Source organism: Hippichthys cyanospilos, chromosome 2, assembly GCF_059441005.1.
Source record: "Hippichthys cyanospilos isolate Australia breed blue-spotted pipefish chromosome 2, RoL_Hcya_1.0, whole genome shotgun sequence".
NCBI lineage: Eukaryota > Metazoa > Chordata > Actinopteri > Syngnathiformes > Syngnathidae > Hippichthys > Hippichthys cyanospilos.
Window position 1 is genome coordinate 21,085,831 of NC_142370.1, and position 12,714 is coordinate 21,098,544.

The following is a 12,714-nucleotide window of genomic DNA, read 5'->3' on the forward strand; positions in this document are numbered from 1 at the left end:
ACCCCATTGTTTTTTGATGTCCATTTGGGTTTAACAGATCCACGTTAAAATATCCACAAATTATTCTTATTTGTTTTTATTGTGACAGTGACCATCATTTTTGGTGGTTGGAGTTTTTCTTTCAGGATTTTCATTACTTTTTCTTCCGTCGCTGACCAGGTTTCTCTTTGTCCATCTATGGCCAAGCTCCTTCTTTTTGACTGATCGTCTAGATCAGTGGTCCCCAACCCCCGATCCGTGGATCAACTGGTACCGGGCCGTGTGGGCTGCACCCGAAATAATGTTGAAGAGATGATTTAGTTATGCTGCGTGCACACCGAATGCAAACGAGGCGAAAAAGCGGAGCGTTTTGTATTGTAGTCGATGGAGTTCGCGCGACTGGGCGCGAATGCGCGTTGGGCGACGTGATGGACACGAATGGAGCGACGCGAATGGACGCGCGCGGTCACGAGAAGCAAAATTTCGCCTTTCACGTGAAGTCAATTTTTTTTTACTTTTCTCATGTTTCGCATCACGACAGCCAATCAACTTCGGGAACATTAAACGGCTCACGCAGGGGGCAGGAATGAATCAAGGCGGCCGCTTTGCGGTCACCGGGAGCGATCCAACACGGCCAGCTGAGTTTTCAATACAAAACGGAGCCAAGCAAGAGCACTCACCTGGCTTGTAGAAAGGCGGAAGCGAGAACTTGGGACAACTGGTATGTGCAGCGCGTTCACTTAACAGCTGTTGAACCATAGTTACTATGCTAAGGCTAACGATAGCGCAGCATTGTCAGCAAATATTTAGCACGGTCTCGGCCAGATTTGACATTTGTTTAGTTTGGGTTATTTTGATCATCAACCTCCTACTGTGTGAACTGTATGGTGTGTTTGAGCTCTTGAAGTTCCTTTATGATGCAATCAAGCCATGGATTATTTGAGTCCTTAATGATTTTGACAAATCCTTTAAAGTTTTCCTGTTGTTGTTGTTGTTGTATGAGTGCGGTGAACAGATCTCTTTGTTGTTGTAACAATTGATATACCTATGTGGTTGTCATGAAGTCTTCATCTGGCTTTGGTTCGGGCTTCTGTTTTGATGGCATGATTTTGATGAAGATTAAGTTTAGCTATATTGTGATGGCAAGCCAGTGGCGACTAGGATCAAGTAGCTAGTAGTGAGCAGACGGCGAGGTGGACCGAGCGTCTGACAGACGTCAAGCTGGAGCAGCTATTTAGTGGCAAGAAGGTGTGCTGAGGCTAGTGATGACACAGATGCAACAAGGCGAGCGGCCAGGAAGGCTAGGACCAGCAGTGACGAGCCGAGCAGCCAGCCAGCGATGGACAAGAAACCTAGGACCAGCAGTGATGAGCCGAGCAGCCAGCCAGCGATGGACAAGAAGCCTAGGACCAGCACCAACTTGCCGAGCAGCCAGCCAGCAATGGACAAGAAGCCTAGGACCAGCACCAACTTGCCGAGCAGCCAGTTAGCTATGAACAGTAAGGCTAGGACTTGCAGCGACAAGCCGAACAGCCTGCTAGTGATGAGCTGTAAAGCTAGGACCAGCAGCGATGAGCCGGGCAGCCAGCGGTGGCGAGCCGGGCAAACGCAAAGCTAAGCGCGAGCGCAAATCTAACACACACACGATTATCAAGATTTGCAGAATGCTCAGTTATTTTGCAACACAATGCAGGGACGCTGTATGTATACCAAAAAAATTATGCTATCAATGGCTGAGCCCTTATATTAAATAATCTTATGAAGCATGTGAGTGTCACTTTTGGTAACAAGTAAACAAGGATTCATGAAGAAATGTATGAAGACAAGTAGCACAGGATATGGTCAGGAGCTTTGCTTCTGTTTAAAGAATAGTTACTACACCATCGTGCTTTATTTAAGCTTGACAGCTTTGTGAGGTACGCACCCTCGACTCGACTCGTACCCTTCTAAAACTCCTCTTGCCGCTACTGTCGGTCATTTGACCCTGCACATTATGCAACGTTGTCAGTGACAAACTGTCAGAAGACAAAAGCCATTACGTGGTCAGGGGAACATGAGGAACGAGGATCATCGGATGGCTCCAGCTTCAAATTCCTTTCATAGGTACACTGGCATTATGACGCTTCCAAATTGTTTGTGTGAATGTGGAAGTACATGTGCGTGTTCTTGCTTAGATCTGCTTATCTACTGTGCGCTCATTTCAATGTAGGGTTAAATAATTATGCAAATCAATAAGTACTACCGTAATTAAAAAGCTTTACATAATTGATAGTTGAGCATGGTTGTAAAGTGTGCTTGCCTCTTTGTTGATCCTTGTTGAGCTAAGCTCTAAGGTCTTGCATGCTGCAATACATGGTGGTGGTTTGAATCCTAAAGATTTGTACAAGTTTTTCCAAACCTTTGGTAAAATTCCCAATTGTACGACCTCGAGGGCATTCAACTTTAGAGCAAACTAGAAACTGAGTTGTGAGTGAAGTGGGCCAGCACAGACACACGCGCACGCACGCGCACACGCACACACGCACACACACGTACAACTGTCAGCAGTGTCAAAGTTAGATGTGCACGCCACCATCACAATCAGCTGAAAACAAACTAGGGCCGAGTTATCTTCCAAGAGCCAAGTTTCCCTATTAAAAGGGTTCCAGGCAGACATCTGTCTTATCTGAAAAGAATAATCTAATGTTCCCAAGATGCCCTTTTCCATGTTCTACAGCTAGGTTTGTTATTTGAAAGAGCCAGTGAAGAATGCAGAGCCTCCTATCACATATTCACATTACATTTTCATTGAAAGTACTCACAGAAAATGTCATCCAGACAAAAGGCCATTGGCTTATCTCGTGGTTGATCTGGCAGTGCAATACATCTGGATGTCACTTGTTTGGATGGTGATGCATGGGCATTTGTCACTTCCTGGTTACAGAGAAAACAAATGGGGAATATCTGTCAGATCGCAACACCTGCAGTTTTTGTTTTTTTTTAAACTGTGACAAAGCAGCTGTCTCATGTCCAGACTCTTGCAATTACCCATGTACAGTATTAATAAATCCATGTATAGGTCTCACCGGCCTGGAAAGTAACCCTGTAAGTAGAATGGTAAAACTGATAATGTCCAGAAGCAACATGGATAAAGTGATTGCAATTCAGTGATGCCCGGTTTGACTCATAATTTCCCATTATTGACCTGAGTTGACTCAAAGTTTGCTGTGCCCCTCCTCTCAGCATGTTTTTGTTGAATTCCCACTCACTCAGCTCCAGCCTTCCAGTGTGGAGGTTTTTCTGCAGAGGTGGGTAACTTACATTTTTGGTCTGGTCTAATATTCGTCAGAGCCCCGCCCCTCTTCCCGTCATTGTCGGCCCATCATTTTTTTTTCAAGCCAGACGAAATTGTAATTTTTGCTCCATCGGTGTATTTTTGCCCAACCTTCCGCCACTACTAGAGGGTGACATTTGACTTTTTTTTTTTTTTTCTGGTTCATCATTTGTCAGGCACTGGTCTACCTCTGTCTGCACTCAAACTGATTTTTTTTTTTGAATTATTATTACTGTTTTATTATTTACACTTAAAGTTAAAAATATGCCTGTGCTTCTACAGTTACACTACAATTGAAAAATAACAGTAATATAAATGTCATAAGCCAGTTAAAGCTTATGGGTCCAAATAACAAATTATTGGATCTAACCAAAGCCTTGTATAAAAAAAAAATACCCAGGGTTATACTATTGTTTGGGTAAGGCAGGAAAATTCACTTGTGTTTATCCATTTGATTTTGTCGACTGAAAATGCCAATTTAGTGGACTTTCCGCTTGCTTCAGGCTGAAAACATCGATCAATTTTTACTCTAAAAGCTAAAGATTGCTTAGCACGTCTGACAAAACTTCATGTTCCTAAAATGCACCAGTTGGGTAACTGAGTGAGTTTCTTTGCAGAAACCAGATGGAAAGATGACACCCATGATTTTCCAACATCAGTGCAGCTGAACACCATCATGTCTGGTTATATCATTTGATCCATAGGGAAAGTGAATGTTGTTCAAATGACTGTCTGACACTGAAAAAGTAGGACAAACTCAATTTGAATCCATTTTTGCAATGACAGCTGGCTGGCATATACATAAAAACAATGCTGCTCATCTGGTGGACGCATAATGCTCAAGTAAGTCTTCATTAGCAGTTATATGCATTGACTAGAAGTGCACTTGGTTGAACTTGAATAGATTCCTGCTGTATGTAATTAGTTCTACTTGTAAAGAAAAAAAAGAAGCTTCAATGAGGACGTGTCCTTGGTGAAATGTTTTTCTTCTGCAAGCATTTTGTCGCAACTTAGAAGTCAGCCTACACGGCATGTTTTTCCATTTGCAAATCCTGTGCATGCGTTTGTGTGCGAGTGTGTGTTTGCAAATGTATGGGTGTTTGTTTTATGCAAATTATGTTTTCCCCTAGCACTCTTTGAAGTGCATCTTGCGGGGCATCATCATGAAGCCACTACAGTCACGCAATGCTCATTGTGCCCATGGCAAAATTATGCAATTATTAGGTATCAACCAGTAATTGAAAAATTGCTCAAAAAGAAAAAAAAATTTGTCCTCCAACATGTGAATCTCTAAAACACATGCATTTTCTTTTGCGTCGGCCCTTACGATCACACACCGAGAGTCCATAATCTTTCCCTTTTTGTCACTGTCAATCTCCCTCATTCACTAGTGACGCTCACCTCGAATGAATCTCAACTCACTGAACTGTACCGAGCAGTGTCACATGGTCTAAACTGCCTCCTCAGGGGTCCATGTTTCACAAACTGTATGTTTCGCTTGACAACAGAAGGCAATCATGGATGTCACTCACTCAGAACAACACATGTTAGAAAAGGTGTCGTATTTTTTGTGGTGTAAGGCATACTAAAATCTCAAAAATCAACAGTGCGCCTTATACTTAGGTGTGCCCTATGTATAGATGTCGACCTGAATTTGAATAAAGTCGGACTCGCTCGCTGTTGTTTCTCTTAAAGTTGTTTCTCTTAAACTAACCCTACTGTTCATTGAGAATTTGTATATATTCCATTCTTGAACTGGATAAACGCATGTGGCAGAAAAGTGTATCGCACAATAGACTCGACCATTTTAAATTGAGGGTCCTCAACCCTGATCAGAATATTAATTATACACTACGTTGTGATTTGGGTGCTATTAAAACAAACAGACACAAACGTTAGCAGGTGGTCTTCAAATGCCCACTTCCCAGCTGTGATCTCTCTCACCATTTTAAGATTATCCTACCATTACAGCCTGCTTGCTGTCCCTTATTCACATTTTTCGTCCTTGTAAACGCCTTAAGGCACTCCAAACTTCTAGATGGACTGTGTTGTGTCAAAGACAGACCTCTTGTGCACTATGAGAAGCGTCATTTTCGTTGACTGTGAAGCCCATCCATTGTGTTCACACTCATAATGTAGCAAATCTCCCTTTTCTAATTGCCCCTCTTGGTTAAGAAAAAAAATACACAACTCATACGCACAATAAGACTTTTGATGGGCACAAAAAATGTGTCTTAAGTGTAGCGGCACATCTTTTTGAGCCCCAGTCATGCAACATCACATCTTACATACGTGCGATTTATTTTTCAAATGATGATCTTGAGAACATACAACCATACTTGGAAGAAATTGCTATTAGATATTTGTGTCCACGGAGATTATTTGGTCCTCTTTTGGAGGCAGCACAAGGTAAAGTACAGGGGTGAGTGAAGATCAAAGGGTTATGGTTTCCAGCAGATTTACCCAAGGAATAACCACTAAGAATAAATTGTGGAAATCTGTCTGAACAGTGCCAGAGCTTCACAATGGAGAATCAATTCATGGAGGGGGAAGAAATTGGATCTGCTTAAAAGAATTTCAGATAATGAAATCGATTCTGGCCATCTGGGATCATTTCATGTGACATGCACCAACTACAAGGCCTTTTCAAAAGGGCATTAATTAATCCATGGTAAAAGTGATGTGCATATTGTATTGCCTTGAGAGATGATATGGTGCCATCCTTTATAGAATTTCCACATTGGTGTCTGCCGAAAAGAAGGAGGGATAACTGTTCAACTGTCGCAACGACAGAAGCTTGTCTTCTGTCAACCGGGATCATTTTAGTTCTCCAGCAAAAGCTCGTACTTGGTTTTTAATGACATACGCTTGAGCATTTATGGTCTCAAGAGTGTTGTGGACCTTTCTCTCCTTAATGTGATTCTTTTGTCCTCTTTCTCTCTTCGTCTCTGTCACATTCTTTCTTTCAACCTGTCAATGTATCCAGGCTCATAAATATTTCAATTTGGAATATGCTTGTTTGCAGTTGATTGGATGTATGACAAAAATGGAAAAAGCGACGTGAATACTTTCCGTATGCACTGTATTTTATGACACACAATTTGTGTGACTTAGTAGTTTACTGACAAGTGCGTCCGCCTCTAAATACACACGTTCGAATGAAAGGGTACAGCAATTCCGATGTTGATTCTCTGGTTTCCTCCCACATTCCAAATATGAAAACTGATCAATCACAGTTGTCCCAGGTGTGAATGGCTTTTCATCAAGAGGTGCCCTGTGATTGTTTAGTTTGTTTGTTTGGGGGGGGGGGGGGGGGGGGGGGGGGTACCCTATATCTTGGTGAAGGCCAGACAAAATTATAATCATCCCATTGGCCCCATCATAAATATATAGTAAATATACCGCAGGTGGAGCCGCACAAACCACTTTTCATCGATGGGACTGAGGTGGAGAGGGTGAAAGCCTTCAAATTTCTCGGCAACTACATCAGCGAGGATCTCACCTGGCCCCAAAACCCTCGGCAGATCATCAAGAAGTCCCAACAGAGACTGTACTTTCTGCGGAGACTGAAGAAATTTGGCATGTCAGCAAAGACTCGTGACAACTTCTACAGATACACAATCCAAAGTGTCCTCTCCACCCCCATCACAGTCTGGTACGCCAACTGCACGGCACAAGACAGGAAGGCTCTCCAGCTTGTGACCAAGACCTCACAGCGCATCTGTGGAGCAGCCTTACCCTCACTGCAGGACATTTACCACACCAGGGTTCAGCGGAGAACACGCAACATCATCAAGGACAAGACACACCCACAAAACGATCTGTTTGAAATCCTGCCATCAGGCAGATGCTACAGCAGCCTGAGGGCCAAGACTGACGGACTGGCAAACAGCTTCTACCCACGAGCCATTCGGATTTTCAACAAATCCCTCACGTGCTAATCTGCCTCCTACTGCATGCATAAACAATATCTTGCACTAAAGGTTTTGCACTACATGGTATTCTGCAGTACATTATAACCACCATTGTCTCTGTTTGTTGTATATTGCTATTTATTGCTATTTATTTATTGCTCGATTGTGGAATGTTGTCTGCTCCCCGGGGAAGTGAATAGAATTAGAATTTCATTGTGTGGTACAATTATACATATGACAATAAATCTCTTGAATCTTGAATTCTAGTTGTTTTAACCAAAAGATCGATTGGGCAAAAAACTAACAACTTGATTGGTCAAATTCAGCCAATTTTGGTGTCAATTGGATCCAGGATTGGCCACATTCAATCAAAGTTTAGGTCTATTTGACCAGTCTGCTTTTAGAGTGCAAAGTCACTGGTAGAGTTTAATATGCAATCATTTTTTGCCTCCCTGCTTTGACCAGACCAACTGCAGCATGGGTGTCAAACTCATTTTTCTCATGGGGCACACTGTAGCTATAGTTTCTGTTGGAGGGCCGGAATAAATTTTAAGTGTGTCACACACTTACCTAGTTTTGAAATCAGAGGCCGGTAAAAACTGTTCAAGAGGCAAATTGGGAACAAAAATGTGATTTTTGACATTTTGCAAATTTGGTATTATAACCAGAAACTTGAAGTTGAATCAGCATTTCGCAGGACACATAAAAGGATGTGGTGTCATGTCCCTTGTCAAATATGCTTTTGTTTCTGTTCTTCCTTTTAGGCGGAGCGCTCCGGTTTTACATGATGGGGCGGAGTCACCAGCCACACACCTGACTCCAATCCACCATCAGGCTCCTTTTTAAGTCGGATGGAGCAGGAGGGCGGCTGGGTTATTTCTCACCATTTTGAGCATTATCTCCACGTGTCCCTTTTCTGTCCTCCTTCCGAATAGCGAACCTCTCGTTCTCTTTTGGTTGATACTTTGTATCCCAGGCACTAGCCCGTTACTTTTCCTCATAATTTGCTAATTTGGTTAAGTCGCCCTCCTGCTGACTCCATCCCCTCATGGCTTATTCTATTATTCAGTATATTGGACTATAGACACTTTGGTCTCGTCTTTATTTGTACTTTGGACTTTCTGTTGTACTTTACTTGCCTCAGTGTTTTCCACCACGCTTGGCGTGCGCCTTTTGTTCGTGATAAACTCTTAACACTCAATCCCGAGTGACTTGTCTGTTTGGGGTCCCCTCCATCTCGTGTCCCAAGGTTAATTCGCAACATGTGACGGGCCGGATCTGGCCCTCTGGCCTTGAGTTTTACACCTGTGATATAAAGCATGGGCTCATTCATTTGTATGGTTTTGGCACAGGTCTATTGTGTTATTCAGAAACAAAAGCTGTTTATTGACCCCATGGTAGTATATTTTTTTACTCTACCTGGCCAAGGAAAAATGGCTGACACAGCTGCTGGATTGGTGCTCATTAGATGGTGCAGATGCATCTAATGTTGTGGCAGATGAGAAAATGATCAAACAAAATAATGAATGAACAAACTTCTTTATGATTGACAATTTCTTATGTTGCATTACTTCCACAAGCATATTTATGCTGGCTCCCTGACGTCAAAGCTTATCACTTGCACTCCTCTCCCCAATATCACACAATTTGTTAATATGCAACAGTGAGCATTCTTTGAAGGTCATCAAGGCTTTCATGCATCCCATTCCCCTCCCTCAGAGTTTGTAGATTGTTTGGTATATGCTTTCTCTCTTTGCAAGCAGTTTTTCTTTCTTTTTTTTTAAACAAAATACTTTTTCGCAAGCAACAGCGCAAATCTGCCTGCCTTCGATATAAACCCATCTGTTGTGAGACAATCTTATACAAAGACAGCCACAGAGGAGACAAAGCTGAGTGAGTGATGGGATGAGGGGAAAGACTGGAGGAATAGATGAAAAATACGAAGATGAACAAGTTATACAAACTTGAAAGCGCAGTGAAAAATGTGAAAAGCAAAAATAACAGACCGCCATACGGAATGCTAAGCCAGCGCTTCCATAAAGAGTGCCTATGATTCCAATTTCTGCAAAATAGACATTTGAAAGTATCGTACGGCCATGTGATTGTCATGCCCATTTCGGAATGAGTTAAATCAACAGTATATTGTCAGTTCCACCATTTGATGTTATTCTAAAATGAATTTAATGTTCTGCGAAGGCACAAACCAAATTAGACATGGATGTCAATGCAATGGGAGTAGTGGATTGGATTGGTATGCATAACAACAGTTCTATTTTACATACTATACTGTATATTCAGGGATGCACATAAATAGTATTCAGGTACGGATGTGCGACAAATAACTGGTGTAACATCGCCAGCTTCACTTCGCACATTTGCATACCCTACCTAACTTTCATCTATGACAACAATCAAGGCTGTGCTGAACTTTTTTTTTTTCCTGAAAAGGGGCTGAAAAATGTGTTGCAAGATTTAGCACTCATGTCCTCAGCTAGCAGACAAATCTGGTTTCTGTGGTACAGGGTCGAACATGTTCAGTCATCCTTTATTTGACAAGTACAAATAGAGCATGTGAATTTAGCATAATGTCGCTAACAAACAAGCTAATCTAGAACCAATACCTAATCGCCCTCTTGCTCAGTGGAGAGACAAATTGCAGGAACAACCTAGGCTAGGACTAATAATTTACTCTCAGTCTTTCATAAAGCTAAGCATGCGCGTACCATGTCTTCTTATTCAAAGGATATTTGTTTATTTACTGGAGCGGCTTGGACTGGCTATGGAGGCTCCATATCATTCTCTGAAGGGGTGAAGGAGATCATATACGTTGTTGACAGAGAATTTCCTTCTGACTTCCTTGGACTAATAAAACTGCGTCCCCAACGAACCCTGCAAACCATAACTGATGGGACTTAACTGATGAAACTTTCCGAGGACGCAGGCTGGACACAAATGGTGCGCTGCTAATGTGGGGGCGACACCGAGAAGGACATTGAGGAAAACAGTTTTTAATGAAAGAAATGGTGCATATTATGTAAGTAATCCACGAAAAAAAAAACATGCACACCTTTAAATATTAACAGTATACAGCTAGTCTTCATCCATCCATGCTTTGTATTACCATGGCTGAGGAAGTGTTGGTGCCTATTCCAACTGGCGAGAGACGGTCAGAATTTATAGTGGATCAGGAATTTGCTCCGAATAGTTAGGGGGAAGTTAGAGAGGCGCTAAAAAAGGATGAAAAATAGAAAAGGAGTTGTCCAGATGACATGAAAAGAAACTGTATGGGGGAATCAAGTCAAAAAGCTTTTAGAATGAAATTTGAAGATCATACGCTTGGCAGAGTATGATGCGTTTTCTAAGCTTATTGCAGTTAATGAAAAGAAAGCAAATGGAACACTAAACTAGCCAGTATTGCAGCTTTTATCTATAATTTCAGAGAACTAACATTAATACACCAACCAGTGGAAACAGCCTTCCTGTCATTTCTTAGCAAACTGCTAGGCAGCCACTTCCAAATACGAACAAGCTTGCAGCATGGAGCTGCAGTCCTTTTGGCAAACACCAAAAAACCCAAGCACAGTATGAAAAGGAATTAACGTGGCAATATTTTTTTCGTTTTATACACTTGTTGTTGTTCTACATGCAAACAGACCCAGACTATTAGTGGGGGGGGGGGGGGGGTATAGTCCCGTAATTACCCTCCAGGCCATCCACTGCACCCCCAACTGACATCTGCTGGCAGCATCATGGGGGTTCTTAGAAGTGATGACAGTCCATTTTTAACAGGAGCACATTGCCAAGCACCACAAAATCTGGGGTGCTGATCAACCAGTCCAAAGTCATGCACCCTGTTTTATGTGTGTGCTCATGTGTGTGTGTGCGTGTGTATGTTGACATGCATGAGTGTGTGTTTGTGTGTGTGTTTAGTGTTTGATAATTGGTTTGCTAAAATGCAAGCTTCATTTGTACTCTCCGTCCTTCAAACACAGTTCTTATTTGTCCATTCCTGTTTGTTTGTTGTTTTTTTTTTTTGTAATGCATCTTCATTTTTCATTTCCAGAGTCTTCAATCCAGCTGTCTGGACATTGATGAGTGCTTTGGCTATATCCTCTCAGAATATAAATTAGATTTCACTCTCTTTCATCATGCTTGATGCTATCTTGATGTTCAGTGAGCATCAGTGACCACATCAGTACACACTACTATTTATACATGACGCTTAACAATGTGACTGCAGAATGGGGCTCTGTTTTTAGCTTCTCCGAAAACAGTATACAGGTAAAATGAAACTCAAAGCAGACCCATTTTTTTCCACATCTCACTGTTTGAATAACATTAATTCGAATTTAAAGAACATCCCAAGTCAAATGATCAAGACCTCCATTTCAAACAAATTGGATAGGTCCGAAGAAGACTACCCATGGAAGAGTAAGCAAGATGTTTGTGCAAATGACTAGCAGGAAGGAAAGAACATCCGTGAATTAAATGAAAGGAGCTCACACACAAGGTCTTTGCAAGGCTGTCGCTTCTCAGTCATGTCAAACCTCTTGTTCAATGGGCATCTAAGCTCTGCTTCAGCCAGCTTTTCTCGTCATGAGGTCCAATAAGATAAGCAGCCAAACATTTTCATTGGAAATCTTGACATGGAGACAGCTTTTCTGTATGTATGCCAAAGAGAGATGAGAGAAGGCAGGGAAAAAAGGAGTGTGTCTACAATAAAGGATGAGCCCTTGTCTCTTAAACGTACGCCAAACTCAAGGTGGGAATCACTGATCATCTCACTGTTCGATTCGATTCCGATGTTGGGGTCTCTGAATAGAATAGATTTTCTATTCAAACGATTTTCAATTTAAAAACATTCCCTTCAATTCAAATTAAAAATGATGTCTGCCTCAATCTATAGATCTGTGGGGTTTTGTTTTTTGGTTGTTGTTTTTTAGAAGTGCTATGAAACATACGGGACAATGCCTATCAACTTAATTAACTAACTGATGCCTTGATTTTTAAACGCAACTAAATTGGATTTCAAGCTACTATAATCATTTTTCAGATATGATAATCCCTGCATAAAAGTAAACAGAAAAAACATTACTTTTAAATCAAACAATCAAGTAACTAAGTTACATTTTCAAGATAATTGTGGCAAAACGGCCAGCCGCATATCAAAAGAAACACCCTCGCTACACAGGAACACTCACTTTGGCATATAAGAAGATGCCAATTTCCTCAAAAAGATACATCAAGACTTGTACCCACACTAAAGTTGGGATACGTCAGCATTTGTGCGTACATCGTCTCTGAAAATCAAGCCCCATATATTCGAGTTGACTGAACACGTCTTTGACAGATATTTCTGTCCCAAGTACATTTACCGACAAGGCAGGCCAACGTGAAGGCCAATGAACACATTTGGCAGACTCAGTGTAACCATTGCCAGAACGCAAGCACAAAGCAACAAGTCATCATCACACAGCACATTTGCAGCGGGCACACACTGGGCCCCGT

At 41.8% G+C, this 12,714-nt stretch overlaps 1 protein-coding gene across 1 annotated transcript in view; it reads right to left on the minus strand.

Annotated features, from left to right (window-relative positions):
• The window catches only part of xirp2a (xin actin binding repeat containing 2a), a 39,972-nt gene that overhangs the window by 22,599 nt on the left and 4,659 nt on the right, over window positions 1-12,714 (minus strand). Inside the window, exon 2 of the mRNA XM_088408872.1 lies at window positions 2,781-2,892. Within this exon, the coding sequence (XP_088264998.1) occupies window positions 2,781-2,892 (112 nt within the window). The remainder of the gene's footprint in view (window positions 1-2,780; window positions 2,893-12,714) is intronic.